Raw genomic sequence first — 19051 nt, 5'->3', positions numbered from 1 at the left:
TTCACAGGGTCAAGCAGTCAGAGCAGAGCCAAAACTGGAACCGGGAAACCAGAGACCTGGTCCTGAACTATACGTTTTGCTCTTAAATCTACTTCAAAATCTCAACAAAAGCTCTTTCACGGTTTCCCTTTTTATTTCTTCCAGTCTTAGAAACAAAGTCAATATTCATTTAATAGGAATAAAACTTTTGGTAACAATGAATTATCCTAAGCAGTGGAGACAGTGCTGTTTCCTAATCCCCATGTTCTAGAAAACTTTACAACCAGACATTGCTCAAAAGTTGGAAAATAATTATACAGCAATTATGTTGTCTCAAGAGTTGGAAGATATAGAATAATTGTATGAATATGGTTAACCTACAATGTCCCAGGCATACTATCAGGGATTTTTTTTTAAATGCATCATTCCATTTATCCTCATAATAACTCCACAATGGAGATACTATTATTAGTTAAATTGTACAGATGAGGAAAACAGACTTAGATTAGTTTGTCCATCACTACTGCATGTACCTCTATATTGAAAGTATTGAATATGATAAAATCTGTGTTGCTCTGGCATTGAAGAAGCTTCTTAGGTCATCTGCAGAGCAGGATCTTACCCAGGTGGTGGCTTCAAACATCTTGAGATCCAGAGGATCTCCCTGGATGGTCCCATCAAGAAGAATCAGAGAGTGGCAGCTGGCCATGGCCGCACACAGCGGGCCCCATGGCAAAGACCTGCCGGACACAAAGCTGTGGACTTCTTGGAACCTGAAGGAGAAAAGGGAAGGGCCTTCAGTCTATCCATCCATGCTAAAATGGAGCTTGTGGAAGTAAATATCTGTTGAAAAATTACTGCAGCATGCATGGTTACACTGGCATGCATCTTCTAATGCCCCCAAATTAATCATGCTTTATTTAGCCGTTATTCTTCTATAAATTCAGCAAGCGTGAGAAAGGTCTTTGAGGTTTGTCTCAAACTCTTTCTTTTCCTTGCTCTTTCTCTGGCACTGATTTAATCCCAGAGGTATAGAAAAAACTAGAAGTATCACCCTTAGTTTGAAACACATCCACTACCACCCCAACTACCAGACCGCTTCATTTCCAATGTGGTGAGAAGCACAGGCTAGCTCATTGTATGGCTGTGTGTGTATATGTGCATCTTCACTCAACCCTTCGGGGCAGGCATACATTTTTCCATCTTTCTCTCCAACATATCTGACGTTTGGCCCACAGCAGATACTCAACAAATGTATGAATGAATAAATGAATGAGTCAATTACTGGAAAACCAAAAGACTTTAATGATAAAGAACTTTAAAAAAAAAGCATTTTTGAAAAGGACATTTTGTCCCCCTCTTCCGTCCTGACATCTAGCGTCCGTCATCACCATCATTTTTTTATAGAAACTAGCCTCGTCTAAAACCTACTGAGGTACAACTCCAATTGTCACATGCAGGGTTCTTTCACTAAGTCAGAGATGAAGTCATCAAGTGTGGCCTCAGGTTTACTAGATGCATGTCCTTTGAAGCCTCGCTGTCATGTCTTACACGTGGAGCACCGTAGGTGGTCCACAAAGCAGCCCATCCTACGTGGGGGACCTCAGAGGGGCAGGTGCTTCCAAGGGGCCAGAGTCTACATGCTCTTGTTTCAGATTTGTGGACCAGCTCAGCTGTGGCCCTATTATCTCTTTTTCCTCTGGGGCTACATAGGACCTCTAGCTGTGCCTCCAATGTGCAGTTTCCAGACCTCTCTACCACCCTAATTACTCATTACTGGAAAAGTTTTTATGTGTCACATTTTGTCTTAAAACATGCTCTCCAGGATCAGATTATTATTTCCCATGATATGGACACTGAATTTCTTTAAATATGGCCTTAGTTTGCTCTAGGCTTTTATTCCCGAAAGCCTCCCCATCACAGAGCTAACTCATAATCCAGGCGTATTTCTTCCTGGCTTCCTCATTCAAGTTTCCCTACAAGTTCAAAAACCTCTTGGCTGATTACTGACCCTGTTGATTATATTTATTATTATGTATCAGTAGTTCAAGTTGTCTTAGTGGTTTCCAACATGTCCCCCAGTATTTTAGTACACATTAAGCAATCACCAGCAGCGTGATTAACACAGATGCTTAAGCTCACACTGAAAAGCAAACACAGATTAAGGGAAAAAAATCTTATTTTTAAGTTGGCACACATATTGCCATTGCTACGTAATTCTGAATATATAATTCTGAGTTCCTGGGGACTGGGCCAAACTCTTGTTTTTATAACAAATAAATAGAACTCTCTCTCATCCTTGTCCTTGTATTTTTATTTGAATGTTTATGATTGATCCTGCTCAAGTAGCCCAGGTGGCCTTCTAATGGTTCTTGAAGTATCTGGCACATTGGGCAGGAATTTTTGGAAAAGAATTATTAAAGATGAGCTTAGCTTTTACAAGAAGATATTTAATAGCCTGTAAGTCAAATGCTGACTTCTACCTAGTATTGAGTAGGTTTTCTCTGATGTTATTAATTAAATTTGGCAATCTTTCTTTTCAAATTTTAAATTTTCCTTTTAGGAAGCAAGAGTAGCAGGCTTAATTAATCAATCAATAACTTAAACATTGTATCAATGTTTTAATTTCAATTTGACAGGTTACATTTATTTATTTATTTATTTATTTATTTTTTAACATTTATTCATTTTTGAAAGGCAGAGAGAGACAGAGCGCGGACAGGGGAGGGGCAGAGAGAGAGGGAGACACAGAAACAGAAGCAGGCTCCAGGCTCCGAGCTGTCAGCACAGAGCCCGACGTGGGGCTCGAACTCACGGACCGCGAGATCACGACCTGAGCTGAAGTCGGCCGCTTAACCGACTTAGCCACCCAGGCGCCCCTGACAGGTTACTTTTAGAAAAGAAAGTTTTGTGAATAAGAGGATGCCTGAATTCAATAAGTGGAAAAGCATTCAAAAGATGGAACATTAAAAAAAAAAAAAAGGTGGAACATAGTAAGTTCATTTTAATTAAACATTTGCTGGGCAACTGTTATGTGTGCCCATGTGCCTGGTATAGTGCTACAGCACTAGGAACACAAATATAAATAAAAGACCAACTACTCTCAGGATGCTTACGTATTTGAACAAATACATACATTTTTTGTGGAAGCTGAAGCGGAAACATACAAATGAACAGGAAGACCAGGTCTATATCTAAATCTATGTTTGAGACAAAATGAAAAGAACTTGAGAACGTTTAATATTTATAAGAGGTTTCTCCTGTGGACCAAAGTGGCTAGAAGCACTGAGATCTATTTGTTAACCCAGGAAATACACTTGCTTATAAATAATATTTTCATATGACAATGTATTACACACATGTAATTAAAATATTTTGTGGATAAATTATAGGTCACCTGCATATAAGAAGAACCACAATGTACCTTTTATGTATTAGATGCTTTTGTGATGGAGGATGTGAGGATACGGGGGAAATACTTTCATTTAAAAAAAAATGTAAAAGTCAGATGGTTCGTGTTCTGTTCGCAAGTGGAGGTAGTGACCAGAAAAAGCGGGGGGGGGGGGGGGGGGTGCAATGTCAGACATGCCCACAAGAGGGCCACACAAGAGAGCCATGCAAATCATACCACCCCGAGCTGAAAATTGCCAAAAAAACGAGTCTTTTCTGGCCAGAAAGGAGGAGTTGCCCTGCACCCAAAAGGTGGAGTTTCCAGAACTGCAATACCAAAGAAAATGAGTGCATTAGCTACGGGTTCACGGCTGCTGCTCTTCCTGAAACTCACTGTGCACAAGTCAGTGCAGTGTTCTCCTTCCAGGCAAACTGAAAGGCTTCAGTTTGTAGAAGGAATGTTACCTCCCTGAGGGACCGTGTCCTGGTATTCTCCAAATCAGGTACACTGGGTCAACTTCAGGCCCCTCACTAATATGCTGACAGCAAATTACAGTTTTAAGATTTTTTTGCAGGGTGCCTGGGTGGCTTAGTTGGTTAAGCATCTGACTTTGGCTCAGGTCATGATCTGGGCTCTGTGCTGACAGCTCAGAGCCTGGAGCCTTCTTTGGATTCTGTGTCTCCCTCTCTCTCTGCCCCTCCCCTGCTCTCTCTCTCTCTCTCTCTCCCTCTCGCTTGCTCAAAAATAAATAAACATTAAAAAAATTTAAAAATGGTTTTACAAATCACATCTTAGCAAAGACGCGAAACCCCTCTGTCTCCTAGGTTTGCGAGTGGAATGGGGCAGGGGATAGGGTGTAGGGAGCTATGCATGTTTCAGTAAGACTTGGAAGTGCTCCAAAGAGACATTACATGAAGGCACTCTGGCAACCACTGCTCTGAAGCCAAAATGTCTTCATTATTAATTTTCAGGAGAAAATGCAGAGTATTTTCTCTGGGAAAAGAGAAACTCCAGTGCATTCAGTCCCAGGTACTCACCCACTCCTATCGCAGGGTACGGCTCCCCAGAGATCCAAACCATCCCTTGTTAAGGTGCCTGTCTAAACAGAAACGAGGGCTCGGTTTACTCTGAAGCGACAGCCCATAAGGTATGTTTTAACAGGGAAATATATGTCACAAACACGTTACTGAAATCAGCACCTCAAGGAAGGACACAGTCAGGTGGGAATCCTGGGGTCCTCGGCAGAAGCTTGGACGGCTCCTACCAGTTGTACCAAGCTGGCAATAAAGGAAGAAAACGGTATCTGTCTTACAGACTTCAGAGGCTGGTTGTGAGGATCTAATGGGAAAGTCTTGGTAAGCCTGTAAGAGCTATAAAGTGGGTGAGTCCCAGGTTTTACAGCAGAAGATAAAAGTATGTCATCAGAAATAAGTAATGGGAGTAGACTTTTTCCCTGCTCTAAACAGGTGGTTTGCTCTTTGACACCTGTTAGGTAAAAGAGGGTGCTTTTTGGTATTTCTCTCCGTACAGGATAATGATGAAGAGCTTGGACTCGTTTAAAACACTAGCTGTATGACCTGGGAGAGTTATTTAATCCCTCTGAAACTTGGAGCCCTTACCTGTACAATGTGCTTATAATCGGATGAGGTTATTGTGAACGTCAAATTAGATGATACAAATAAAGTGCTTGATTTAATGTCTGACACAGAGTAAGAGCAAATTATGATAATTACCCCTAATTATTACTTATTTTATGCAAATTCATGTCATAATGATTTGTCCCACCCCTGCTTCTTTTGCCAAGTGCAGGGATGAGATGACCCCACAAATAGAACATTCTTCTTTGTTATGCTAATTGGATCACAAAATAATTCAGAAATGCTGGCAAGAGCCATGTTAGCCTTCTGATCGTGGTAGGTCTCTCTGATAGTCCAGTAACCATGTAATATAGCTCTGATCCTATTACTTTTCTGTCATCAAGAACCTCAATGTCCTGTTTAATGGACACAGGGTTTCCATTTGGGAAGATAGAACAATTCTCAAGATGGATGGCGGTGATGATTGCGCAACAATGTAAGTGCACTTAAAGCCACTTAAAGATGGTTAAAACGGTAAATTTTATGGAATGTTCATTTTGCCACAACAAAAGTAAGAAAAAGGAGAACGACAATTAAAAAAGCAAAAACAGAACCAAAAACCACTCTCAAAGGTACCGCACTGCCTGAAAGGTATATACAAATGTCTTACCCAGATAGCAAAGGTGTACAAACCTCTCCCATTACTGACGTCTTGCTCTGGTCAAAACCACCGGCTCTATTGCGTTCCTAAATCCACTCATTTGCCCATATTCACCTGCCTATTATACCCTTGTGTTGTATTAATTTTCTATATATTATGATGATTTGACATCTTAAAAAACCTTTCTAAGGAAAGACTCCATCTCCTGGGCTAGCCAATTCTTAGAGATAGTAAGGGACTCCGCGTGCCTTTGACATGCAAACTAATCATCCACCTGGCCCCTACTCCTCAGGAGGCAATAGTCTGCTGCCTTCATCATCCTGGGGCCAAGGGCCAGAGACCACCCTGCAGCCCAAAGCTCACCCAAATCGTTCAAACTAGCCAGTCATAAGCTGTTTACCCTGCCCTGACCTGCCTTCCCCGTAGAGACCCCAGTAAAGGCCTTGGTCTAGGCATTTCCTCAGATCCCTTATCCAAACTTGCCATTCCTCCCATGGCCCACAGGACTGTGCCTCTCCTTACCAGGAGAACTGTAATGTTAAACTTCTTTCAAAGGCATTGACCTCTCTCTGCAGTCATCAATCCCCTTTATAAATGAAGACCTGGACACAAGACAGCCCATCATCCCTGCCTTACGCTCTCACAGCCCCTACCCTCACTCAGTATAGGCAGACACCAGACCAAAAGAATATATGCAGGAGGAGGTAGAATAAGAGGCTGGTTGGGAATAACTGGCATATAGTCAAGAATAATTTTAAGCAATATACTACAGATGGGAAAATACAGTAAGGATTTGATTGGAGCTTTCCTATAGCCAAGTGCAACTGCCCAAGTAAAATACAGTTAAATAAATCCTTCCCTTTTTAATTCATTCATTATTTATTATGATTAATTATTATTTATTCATAATTATGCATTATTCATTATTATTCATCATTATCATTATTAATTATTTGTTTATTCATTATTAAACCAATAAATATTTATTGGGCACTGACTATACGCTAGGCAATATCCTTGACCATGGTAGTGGTCAAGCAAGGATCATAGTGAAGGGTTTAAGTTTTGTTCCTTGTATGTGGTTTTGTCTGGGGAGGGACAGAATGCTACCTTAATTAACTGAGCTGGAAGGACTTTCAAAGACCTGCTTATTCAGTACCTACTCTCCCTCTTCTAAACCCTAGAATCTGGAAGCTCAAGAGACGTGCCTTTCCTAGATTACGCATCCAACCAGAGATAAAAGGAAGGCAGATAACACATCCTGTGTTTCCTGCCCCAGAAAAGTGTGAAGCGCCTCTACCCGATGACAACGATGATAAAAATGGCAATGATAATGAGGGTGAAACACACATACCTTGTCAAAGCAGACAAGGTTTAATTGTCCACATACATTGATCCTCTGGGGGCTGATGCAAAAGATGCCTCTCTTCTTCAGCCTCTTCTGGGCATAGATAATGCCTGTGGTCAGAGCAGCAGGTAGAGCAGGAGGGACCGCAATTGTGATGACATCAAGGGCTTTCTTCACCACCTCCTCTGGAGGCTCCTGGGACATAAAGTCACTCTTCAGCTATTACAGGTAAATCAGTCCTGAACAGCGTGGTGCATATGACTTTTTTCCTCCTTTTTGTTTACTTCCTTAGGTCAGATTCCCAGAAATGATATGAGTGGGTCACAAAGTATGCACGGTTTATGGCTCTCATAGATTTTCCAAAGTGCAATGAAACAGTTTGTAATGAGTCATTGCTGCTACCAGCAGAGAACAATGTACAAATTTGCCATGGCCTCACCAACATGGGGTATCCAGGTTTTATTTTCAGCTCCTTATTTAGTAATGCCAAAATACTATGTTACTGGGATAAACATATTCTCAGATTGAAAATGAAAAAATGGTGTAAGAAGTGTACAAGATGAGAGGCACTGTTGGTAGCTCAGGAAACAGCGTTTTGCCCCTCTAGTTCTGATTGTTATAATATTACTTGGGGATCAATCTCTCATATTGGCGAACTGTGAGTACATGTGCAGGTATCAGTGTTTGGCTTTGTTTCCCAGGTTTATAAACCATAGCTGAGATTAAGGTTAACATGCAGAGTATAAATTATACCTCCATGAGTGTTACGTGTGCATGTAGTAAAAGAACAAAAGCAACTTACCCCGTTGAGCACATAGACGCACAAAGTATAGATCATCCCAATGGTTGCTGTCCCTACAAGGCACAGGAGGAACCTGATGGCATCCCTGTAAAGCTTAAAATTCATTGGCTTCGGGTACAGAATGGATCTCACGAGGTCGCCTTTTGCAGTGTTGAATCCTGAAGTAACAAACACACAATCCACATTCTTAGGATGACAAATCTTACTACTAGCACGCTTCTAAGCCTCAACATGGCCTTTGTTTTTCTCTAGAGATATTTCAACAGTGCTTAAACCCAAACACAATTAAAGGATAATTGGGAAGACACCTGAGTGCTAGAATGGAAATATCTTACTTTTTCAGAGCCTATTCCCTTCTGATCTTTCTTCTCTCTACTTTCAAAATCAATGTGACCCAGAGATAGGAAACCACCACACTGGGATCAGAACACAGCCTTGCCCAATATAACTTCATTTTAAGGAAACGACTCACACACACACATACACACACACACACACGTTACTTGAAATTAAACCATAGGACCCAGTAAATACTGATGGACTTAATTTCTAATACTTTTCAGTGTCAAGTTTTCAATTTCTTTTTAAAAAATTTTTTAATGTTTATTTATTTTTGAGACAGAGGGAGACAGAGCACGAGTGGGGAAGGGGCAGAGAGAGAGGGAGACACAGAATCCGAAACAGGCTCCAGGCTCCGAGCTGTCAGCACAGAGCTCAATGCAGGGCTTGAACCCACGAACCGTGAGATCATGACCTGAGCTGAAGTTGGACGCTTAACCGACTGAGCCACCCAGGCGCCTAAGTTTTCAATTTCTAACCCTGGCTAGAAAAACTTGGGATTTGGGGCTAAAAGATCTAAGTTCTAGACCCAGGTCTTTCAGTGACTAGCTATGTGATTTTTTTTTTTTTTTTTAAGTTTGTTCAGATTGTGCTGACCTCAGCCTATTTATGTACGAAGTGGGAACAAGCATCTTTGCTGTGCAGGTTTGATATATAGAGATAGTTTCTAAACTACAAAACATGTTAATAGTAATTATTGTCATAGGTATTTTGTTGACTAAAAGGCATGTGCCATAGTGCAATTCACACTTGAAATATGGAACTTTAATAGGTTTGGTTCGTTATCGAAAGACTATTGCTTACCTAATAGATTTCAGGCACTAGACACACTGAGCAAAAATATTTCATTAAAGTAACATACCAAAGAAGGGATGCTCACTCACCAGTCTGCAGCACCACCGCCCTCACGGTCCCGGAGCACGCTCCCTTAGCTTGGATAACCTCTGTCCCACAGAAAAGGACATGCCTTTTATAGTCGGCTTCACTCTGCGTTTTCCAGGGCATGGAGCTCTCCATCTTGGGCAATGGAGTTTTAGTGACTGGAATACTTTCTCCTATAGAAAACAAACATCTCATTTAAATCACGTATGCACTCACTAGGCATGCGGTGGACGTTTGTTATAAGCCTGCAGGGGGTGGCAGGGACAACCCTAGGTATTAGGGATACAAGGAGATTGTTTTTTAGGAGACTTTTAGTCCCAATAAATAAGAATAATGTATTATAAATACTATAAGTATTGTAACATCCAACAAGGACATTAAAGAAGGCTAGAAATAGCTGTGTAGGGAATAGCAAGTTGTGAGGTCCAGAATGTGGGGCATGGGGAGTGAGGGGCCATGAGACCTGTGCAGGAAACCAAAGCAGGGAAGCCCTAGGTGCACATATTTAAGTGTTTACATGGTTTTTGTAGGCATTAGTGGCAGAAGGGAGTGGGGAGATATTTAAGTGTTTTTTTCAGGAGAGTAATATCATATTCATGTACAAGAGAGAGAGTACTCTATCTGCAGTACAGGGAATGGATTGAAGTCTGGTGAGGTTGGAAGCTGGACATCCAGATGGAGAGAACAAAGTCTGACTTATGGCAGCAGGCAGTGAGAGTAAAAGGAAGTCCAGGAGCTGAGAAATAAGAAGGTAAGAAGTTACAAAACTTGGGGAGAGTTTTATATTGGGAGGTCATAGGAACAGAGAAATTCAAAATGGCTTCTTGGTTTCCAACTTGGGGAAATGAGCAGAGGGTGGCATTAGTCATCAACAGAGGGATTTAGGAGGAAGGAAGAGTTGCTTTATGTTCACCATGAGTTGGAGATGTCTTGTGGGATGGCTATGTTGAGACGTCTTGCATTTATTTATTTGAGTCTGGAGTTCAAGGGAGAGGCCTAGACCAGAGACATTTAGTCAAAGTTCACCACCTTACAGGCTATGATTAAAGTCACAGGAGAGAGAAGATTACTGAGGGACCAAGAGTGAGGATAGAAGAGGATAGGACTAGGACATAGCTCTGAGCACTACCAACAATCAGGAGCAGCATGGGCAGGGCGCTATCTTGGACAGTTAGGGAGAAGAGAGTTTTCCAAAAGGAAAGATGGTCAGAATCATCAAAGGCAGCAGAGAGGTCAACAAGAAGAGAAATCTAAAGAATCCATTGGGTTTGGCAATTGGGACATGGGTGACTGCTGCCAGTGACATGGAAGGAGCAGATGGCAGTGGGTTGAAGTGCTAATACAGGGTGGTGAATGATGTTGAGGAAGTAATTAGGGTCTGATCTGTGGAATAAACCTTGTAAAGCCTTCCACTGGCCTTTGAAAAGTGGGCAGTACAAAGTCAGAGATATGTCCCACTGTAGTAGGGCCACTTTTTGCCAGAAGAAAGGTACTTAGCATTGCAGAGGTCCCAGCACTAAAGGAATTTTACAAATCTACGGATTCCTTATATGAAGAAACATGGCCTGCCACGCATTAAAAAAATTGGGGTGGGGGGAGACCATACGCCTGGGTGGCTCAGTCGGTTGAGTGTCTGACTTTGGCTCGGTCATGATCTCACAGTTCGTGAGTTCGGGCCCCATGTTGGGCTCTGTGCTGACAGCTCAGAGACTGGAGACTGTTTCCGACTCTGTGTCTCCCTCTCTCTCTGCTCCTCCCCTGTTCATGCTCTGTTTCTCTCTGTCTCCAAAAATAAATAAACATTAAAAAAACCTTTTTTAATAAAAAAATAAAAAAACATTTTTTGGTAACGTTACATAGAAGAAAGATACATGTTCTTGTCTCCATTTCATGCCTTCCTGGTCTGTCCTAGAGAAATGGATTCAATTTTGGCTTCAGTGGGAACCACAGTATGTCAATGTGTCTTCTCAGCCCCCTAGTCCATCTGTGAAAAAAACTTTATGATTCTTCTTTATCTTACAGAAATGTTGGCACAACATCTCCTCAAATGTGCACTCGTGAGAACTTGAAGCACTGTGATCTCAAGGTCTCTTCTCTCTGGACCTCAGCTTCCATATCCATGAGATGCAGTGACCTCTAAGGTCCCTCCCTGCTCTAGCAGCATACTACTTAAAAATGAAATTCAATTAGTCCTAAAGTCCCAGTGTGTTTTCAGGCAGCAGATGTGTGACAAATCCTTTGTCGTGAACCTTTTCACATATTCAAGCCAAGGCAGGGAAGAGCTTGGACTTGACCTTCTGGGTTTCAGGATGTCATCAATAGCTTTCATATCTTCCAAGTTTATCAAAAGATACAATTTATGTGAAAATACGGAACATAAAAGTCACAGATGATTTGAAATGTCTAATGATCTCTACAGTCTTTTAAGGTAAAGCGACAGGGTTGCAATAACCTTTGTTCAAGAAGAAAATGCTAAGCACTCAGAAAATTACAACTGTATCAAACATAGGACACAGAAAGCAGCTTTAATTTGAACTCTCCCATCCAGAGCAGGACAGTCAAGTAAGAATTGTGGGAGTGTAATATCCCACAGCAAGCCCCAGCTTTGCCACTGTTGTTCTGATAGAGAAGGAACCTGGGAGAGCTTGCCAAGGCTGTAAGTCGTGAGACAGAACCGTACCTGTCAGCATGCCTTCATCTACCACACAGCTGCCATCAATCAGGATGGCATCGCATGGCATTTGCACTTTGTTCCCCGTCAAAATTAATAGATCTCCGGGTACCAGGAAGCGTGATTCCAGCTCTTGGATTCCAGCTGAAAGTGTGAGATGGCAGAGTCAAGTCAGATTTTTTTCTCACAACAACTAGTCCAACATCTAGCTTAATTGGAAATCAATGAAAAAGCAACGTGGATGGAACTGGAGGGTATTATGCTCAGTGAAATAAGTCAGGCAGAGAAAGACAGATATCATGTTTTCACTCATAGGTGGAATATGAGAAACTTAACAGAAGACCGTGGGGGAAGGGAAGGGGAAAAATAGTTTCAAACAGCGAGAGAGGCAAACCATAAGAGACTCTTAAATACAGAGAACAAACTGAGGGTTGATGAGGGGGTAGGGGAGAGGGGAAAATGGGTGATAAGCATTGAGAAGGGCATTTGTTGGAATGGGCTGGGTGTTGTATGTAAGCAATGAATCGTGGGAATCTACTTCTGAAGCCAAGAGCACACTATATACACTGTATGTTAGCTAACTTGAGAATACATTATATTTTTAAAAAAGGAAACTATTCCTCAATGTTGATTCAAAATCTGAGAACAATAAGAGAAAAAAGTAATAAATTGCATAAAATGAAAACAGAGAAAAAACCTAAAGACAAGTTTAGAAAACATATTTGAAATTTACAGTACATTATATTACAAAAGATTAATATTCCTAATATATAAAGAATTCCTGAAAAAAGAGATGTACAGCAAATGACTATAGCAAAATTGCTAGAGATGTTAACAGTTCATACATGCACACACACACACACACACACATACGCATAGAGGCATACGCACAATGCAAATGGCATGCTAAACATTTGAAGAGATCTCATTCTTACTCATAATTTAAAAAATGAAAGTTCCTTCCCTCCTACCTACCTTTCTTCCTTTCCTCCCGTCTGCTTTCTTTTACTTTTTTCCTTCCTTGCTCCATCCTAAAGCTAGAGGGGTTAAATAAGATAGGCATCCTTGCAGAAGGTTGGGTGGTGTGGGGTGTGGGGGCAGCCTGCTACAAGTTTTGGAGCCTAAGCAGAATGGACAGGTGTTTACGTGACCCGGCGCAGGGTGTCAGAGCCCAAGGAGGGAGAGAAGGGCCACATTGGTGACAGTGGCCTGGTGTGGGATGTTGGAATCCAAGAAGGGTGAAAAAGGGGTCTACATGGAAGTAGGGGAGGGCATCAGTAATGATGGATGTTGGGTTCCGCTCAGCAGGGATTGATAGAATAAGTAGATATAATGAGGCTAATAGGAGTCAGGTTTCTCATAAAGAAAGGAACTTACAAATATAGATGGAAATAAACCTAGAATAAACTCTTTGGTATTAGATTAGAATTAGAGACAACAATGTAAACTGACAGTTTTCAATAGATAAATAGGGAAATAATATAGATGTAAATGTATGTGTATGTAAGAACACGCATATATAAAATACGTTTGCTTATCTTTTGATATACATATATTCACTAATTCTGTTCTCTGAGAGGGCCTGGGGGCAGTGAAACCCCAATAATAATGTGCATATCTAGTGCCCAAATTTTGGTTTCTAAATTCTATTCCTCTCCCCAAAAAGAATCCTTATTCCTTAAGGAAATGGCTGATTATAAGGCTGGGTCAAGAAAAGTATCATATAAGCTAGAACATTTTGTTGCTCAAGGAAATATGGAGAAAGAAAAAACATCAAAACCAATTTAACAGGCTTTCACTGCCTAAATGTGTAACAATTTGAGCATCACAGTAAATAAAGATAAATGAACTATGACCCATCAAATAAAATAGGAATTCATGAGTCCATATGATATAAGCACATGGATGAATAAATGAGGAGAAAGATAGTTTTTTCCTACAGTAACTTTACAATTAATGTAGGAGAAAAGATAAAATTAGAAAATCACCATTTGGCAACCATCAAAGTAATAATTTAGCCAAGAAATAGCAATGGATACTACAACTAGTGGGTAAATTTAATGAGGAGAGTTTATTTATATCATCTCAAAGTATCTCTCAACAAAATATTTATTAATTACAAAGGGGAAAAGAGTAAATTTACAGTGGAGAAACCTGGCAGGTACTATTTAGCAAAGTAATCCAAATTAACATCACCAGTAATAGGACAAATTTAAATTATGTAGCACTTGAGAGGAAGCAACAAGGACATAGCATCACTTCTGTGATATCCAGCCAAAAATGCATAACCTGAATTTAACTATTAGGAAACATCAGACAAATCCAGATTGTGAGACTTTCTACAAAATAATCAGAGTGAAAGGAATCAAAGTCATGAAAATCAAGGGAAGATTGAAAAATAAAGAGATATGTTGAACAACACCATTGTGTGATCCCAAATCCTTTTCTATTAAGAACATTATTAACCACTGGGAAAATTCAAATAGGGTCTGAGTATCAGTTTCTATTAATATATCAATATTAACTTCCTGATATTAACGGCTACACTGTCATTTATGTAGAAGAACGTCCTTGTCTTTAAGAAACACACACTAAAATAGGTAAGAGTCATGGAGCCTTAGTTTGGCAACTTACTCTCAAATTGCTCAGGGAAAAAGTTATTTGAACTATTCTGGCAACTTTTCTCTAAGAGTCAAGTTATTCCCTTAAAAAAGAAAAAATAAATAAACATATACATATAACATTGCCCATCTATCTAATTAGAAAAATCTAAAAGTTTGCCGGCATAGTCCGTTGACAAGGCCATGAAGACACAGGCACTCTCACAATTTCTGGTGCAAATGCAAGTTGGTACCATCTCCATGGAAAGAAATTTAGCAATATGTACCTAGCAAAAGTACATACACACATCCATCCTTTAACTCAGCAATTTTACTTCTTGAAATCAATGCCAAAGATAAACTGGTGGCAATATGAAAAGACATATGCACAACAAGCCTTTTTACTTCAGCACTATCTGTAATAGTAAAAACTAAAAAACAACAATAAAAAACATACTTCAATAGAGAATTGGTTGAATAAACAATGGCTCCGCCATACACAAGAGTACTATACAGCTGAAATCACACACGAAAACTATTTCTTTATCCCATTATGAAAGACTCTCTATGAAACACAGTTAAGTATATAAATACACCTGAAACTAATATAGCATTCTATGTCAACTATACTTCAATTAAAATAAAGCATGTAAAACATACACACCAGGAAATGTAAGTTAAATGTGTACGGTATATCCCTGTCATCTAAACAGCAGTATAAATATATATAATCTTCTGGATACATGCGATACAGATATGGATATTATATATAACTTTTGTATCCGTTAAATGTAAGAATAAATCAAAAGCAAACAAAAATGATTCCTATAGAGATTATACAAGGTAGATAAAGAGGGATAGGAGCCTGACTCTCCCAAATGTCTTGTCTTATGGATTTAAGACCTTTAAGATCTTTTGAACCATGCAGATAGTTTATGTAATCATAATACACATTTTATCTAATTTATAATTTATACATTATATATATAATTTTATTAAATTTATACATTTATATTTTATACAATATATATTTGTGTAATATCTACATAAGGGAATACAAAAAACAAATTTGAAAAGCTAACACTAAAAACCTAAGGCAAAATGAATGGGATGACCCTATCAAATTGTTGACATAAACAGAGAAGAATCATTTTGAGTAACTCTGAAACATATTTTTTTTTTAAAAAATGTATAATTTGTACATTTGAAATGGCATATCATAAGTGGGAGAAAAGAAGAATTCCAACAAAACATGAAATTGTTTTTAGGAATTACATTCCCGCAGCGTGTCTTGGTTTGCTATTCTAAGATTAGTGTGTATAAGGAACAGAGCAAATGAGTAATTTGTTGCTATCATTGAGAATCAGGACACTTGAGATAAAGGAGAGACAATCAACAATCAACAATCAACAATCAACAAAGTTAAGTAAAAAGCCCATAGCTCTAAACTTGAATTAGAAAGGCCAGTATGAACTCATAATGTATTGTATCTTTAAGAAATTATTTCCTGGGTGCCTGGGTGGCTCAGTCAGTTAAGTGCTGACTTCGGTTCAGGCCATGATCTCGCGGTTCGTGAGTTCGAGTCCTGCGTTGGGCTCTGTGCTGACAGCTCAGAGCCTGGAGCCTGTGTCGGATTCCATGTCTCCTTCTCTCTCTGCCCCTCCCCTGCTCACACTCTGTTTCTCTCTCTTTCTCAAACATAAATAAACATTTAAAAAAAGAAATAAATTATTTCCTACATCTGTCTCCTAAAAAGGCCTAGCAACAGTGACTAACACGTAGAAACGAGCACTTCCAGTGCACTGTTTGAGGTCTCTAACTACCATTAATTACTAAGAGCTCTTTGGAAAAATGGATGTGTCCAGGTTTAGAGCAGAACTGTTCCAGATGAACGTGGAATATCATACCATATCAGAAAGCAATAAAATTTTCAAAGACTGCTGAAGTCATGGCAAAAGAATTCACAAGCCAACCTGAGGAGGCACTCAACGGCCAAAGATGAGACAATTTGAGCACAGTAAGAATAAAAATTGCCATGGAGAGAAATATACCAACAACGTTTAACATTATACATCCATATTGACTCTAAAAAAAAAATTCTTTGGATAATGCTAGAGGATCAACCCATTATTTTGAAAGCTGGTACATAAAAAAAAAATAATCAAATATTAATCTTTTATTTCTTAAACAAACTGAATCTCAGGGTAATGAAATAGTTGAGGAGGGTTTTTCTTTACTGAAATATTCCGCTTAGTATGTGAAGATGGTATGATACAAGTAGAAATTTGAAACTCCTAATGAAATAGTAAATCTAGGTCATAAACATTTGTTTGCTAATGTCACAAAAAGAAGATAATCAGATAGTATGCACCTCCCATTTTAGAAGTTCACAATATCAGAGTGCCTGGGTGGCTGAGTTGGTGAAAGGTCTGACTCTTGATTTCAGCTCAGGATGATCTCACCATCCTGAGATTGAGCCCCACATCTGCTCTGACAGTGTGGAGCCTTCTTGAGATATTCTCTCTCTCTCTCTCTCTCTCTCTCTGCCTCTCCCCTGCTCATGAGTTCTCTCTCTCCTTCCCTCTCAAAATAAATAAATAAACTTAAAAAAAATGTTCACTACATCAACTATAAAGTATTCTTGCCAAAAACTCAAGCCTTGGATCTAACTACCAATTTACAGGAATTGCAAGCAATAGAAAATCAAGTTAAATAATTTTATGAATATGCAATCAACATAACCCAAACTGTAGAACCCACAGGATGAAGCACTTCCTTTCTTCAACAACAACAAAAAAATGTGCAAGGAAAATGTAAGATATGGAGGAGGGGATGTGTAGAGTTAAAATAAACTTGAGACTTGGGGCCCCTGTGTGGTGTAGTTGGTTAAGCATCTGACTCTGGATTTGGGCTCAGGTCATGATCGCACAGTTTGTGAAAGTCGGCTCCATGCTGACAGTGTGGAGCCTGCTGGGAATTCTCTCTCTCTCTCTCTCTCTCTCTCTCTCTCTCCAATGCTCTATCTCTCTAAAAATAAGCATTTAAAAAATTATTATAAAAAATAAACTAGAGGAGACTTACCAATCATTTGCAGTATGTGGACTTTATTTAGATCCTGATTTGAAGATGTATATACATGTATAAACACACACTGGTGACTCAACTAAGAAAGTTTGAATACTTCTATATAATTGATTTTTTAAATTATGGAGCTACTTTATTTTTTTTAGGTAAAGAAATTTAAAAGGAATTGTTATATTTTGCATATATACTGAATTTTTTTTCAAATGAAATCACGTGATATCTGGAATAGCAACAAAATAAATCTAGAGTGAAGGAGGTAGTAAGACAGTTGGAAAAAAAAGATTCAATGAGCTGATAATCATTGATTCTGAGTGAAAGCTACATGGGTGTCATTGTATTCTCTCCATTATTGTCTGTATGCGAAATGTTTCATCATAAAAAATTAAGCAAGAAAATGACCAGGTTATTTTTAAAAGGTCAAGATTCACTTCCAGCCAAGAAGTAGTAAAAAAGAACAGATTTATCTTCCCACCAGAAACAACCAAACCCATACAAAATATGTGAAACAATGGTTTTGGGGCACTGAACATAAGCAACAAAAGACAGAAAACAAGTGAGTGCCTTGCAATTGCTTAGCTTACTGCCTTTAGAGACTTCCCAGGCCACTGTGCAGGGAAGGGGAACCCAGACAAAATCCAGAGGTCTCTATGAGTTCAGAATACAGACCCAAGAGTGCTTAGAGATGAATCATCACATGCATTTGAGGAAACTACTGGCAAATGAACAATTGAACATTTACATTTAAAAATACCATTCACAAGACCATCAAAATCATGAAATATTTAGGAATGAATCTTAGAGAGTATGTGTAAGGCCCACACACCAAAAACTGTGAAATACTGCTGAGAGAAAGAAGACCAAATTAACCAAAATCAAATAAATGGAGAGACATACTATGTCCATAGGTCAGAAGACTCAAATTTATTAATATGTCAACTTTCCACAAATTGATCTACAGATTTCACACAATCCTAATCAAAATCTCATCATGGTTTTTTTTGTTGTTAGAAATTGACAGGATGATTCTAACAGTCCTATGAAAATGCAAAGGGCCCAATATCACCAAAGCAACTCTGAAAAAGAGAACAAAGTTGGATGACTACATTATGCTATTTTAAGACTAATTATAAAGCCACCTTGTGGCTTTGGTATAAAGACAGACAGATCAGTAGAATAGAATAGGGAGTCTAGAAACAGATCCGCCTGTATAAGAACAACCGATTTTTTACCAAGATGCAAAGGCAACTGAGTGAAGAAAGGATAGTCTTTTCAACAAATGATATTGGAACATTTGAATGTCTATTTGCAAAAAAAAAAAAAAAAAAATGAACTTCAATCTTTAAAAAAATTCAAAATACAATATAGATCTAAATAAGAAACCTAAAACTATGAACATTCTAGAATCCAATGTAGTTTTTGTTTGTTTGTTTCTATTAATCTCTGAGGGAGACTAAAAACCAGAACCTTTACCTGTCTATCATGAATTTAACGTTATCTGATATGACTGGCCGTTATAAATTATGAGTTTCCAACAAGATTCAATTATCAAGTAGAAGAGTTATAAACAAAATAAGACTCAATCAGATTTTTAAAATCCAAGTGAATTTTAAGAACATTTTTCTCATCTCCCAACATGTCTTCCCAATTTTGTCATTCTGTTGTCTGTTCCTCATTGTACATCAAAGACCTCAGGCGAAGTTTTTTTTGTGATCATTAA

General features: G+C 39.0%; 1 protein-coding gene across 1 annotated transcript in view; it reads right to left on the bottom strand.

Annotated features, from left to right (window-relative positions):
* LOC122198822 (probable cation-transporting ATPase 13A4) overlaps positions 1 to 19051 on the bottom strand; it is a 147966-nt gene that overhangs the window by 39892 nt on the left and 89023 nt on the right. The window contains exons 11-16 of the mRNA XM_042903637.1: positions 11660 to 11794; positions 8982 to 9152; positions 7759 to 7916; positions 6963 to 7151; positions 4408 to 4469; positions 602 to 752 (exon numbers count right to left, since the gene is read on the bottom strand). Coding sequence (XP_042759571.1) covers positions 602 to 752; positions 4408 to 4469; positions 6963 to 7151; positions 7759 to 7916; positions 8982 to 9152; positions 11660 to 11794 — 866 coding nt within the window. The remainder of the gene's footprint in view (positions 1 to 601; positions 753 to 4407; positions 4470 to 6962; positions 7152 to 7758; positions 7917 to 8981; positions 9153 to 11659; positions 11795 to 19051) is intronic.

Source organism: Panthera leo, chromosome C2 (genome assembly GCF_018350215.1).
Source record: "Panthera leo isolate Ple1 chromosome C2, P.leo_Ple1_pat1.1, whole genome shotgun sequence".
Lineage (NCBI taxonomy): Eukaryota > Metazoa > Chordata > Mammalia > Carnivora > Felidae > Panthera > Panthera leo.
This window is presented reverse-complemented; position numbering and strand designations above follow the sequence as displayed.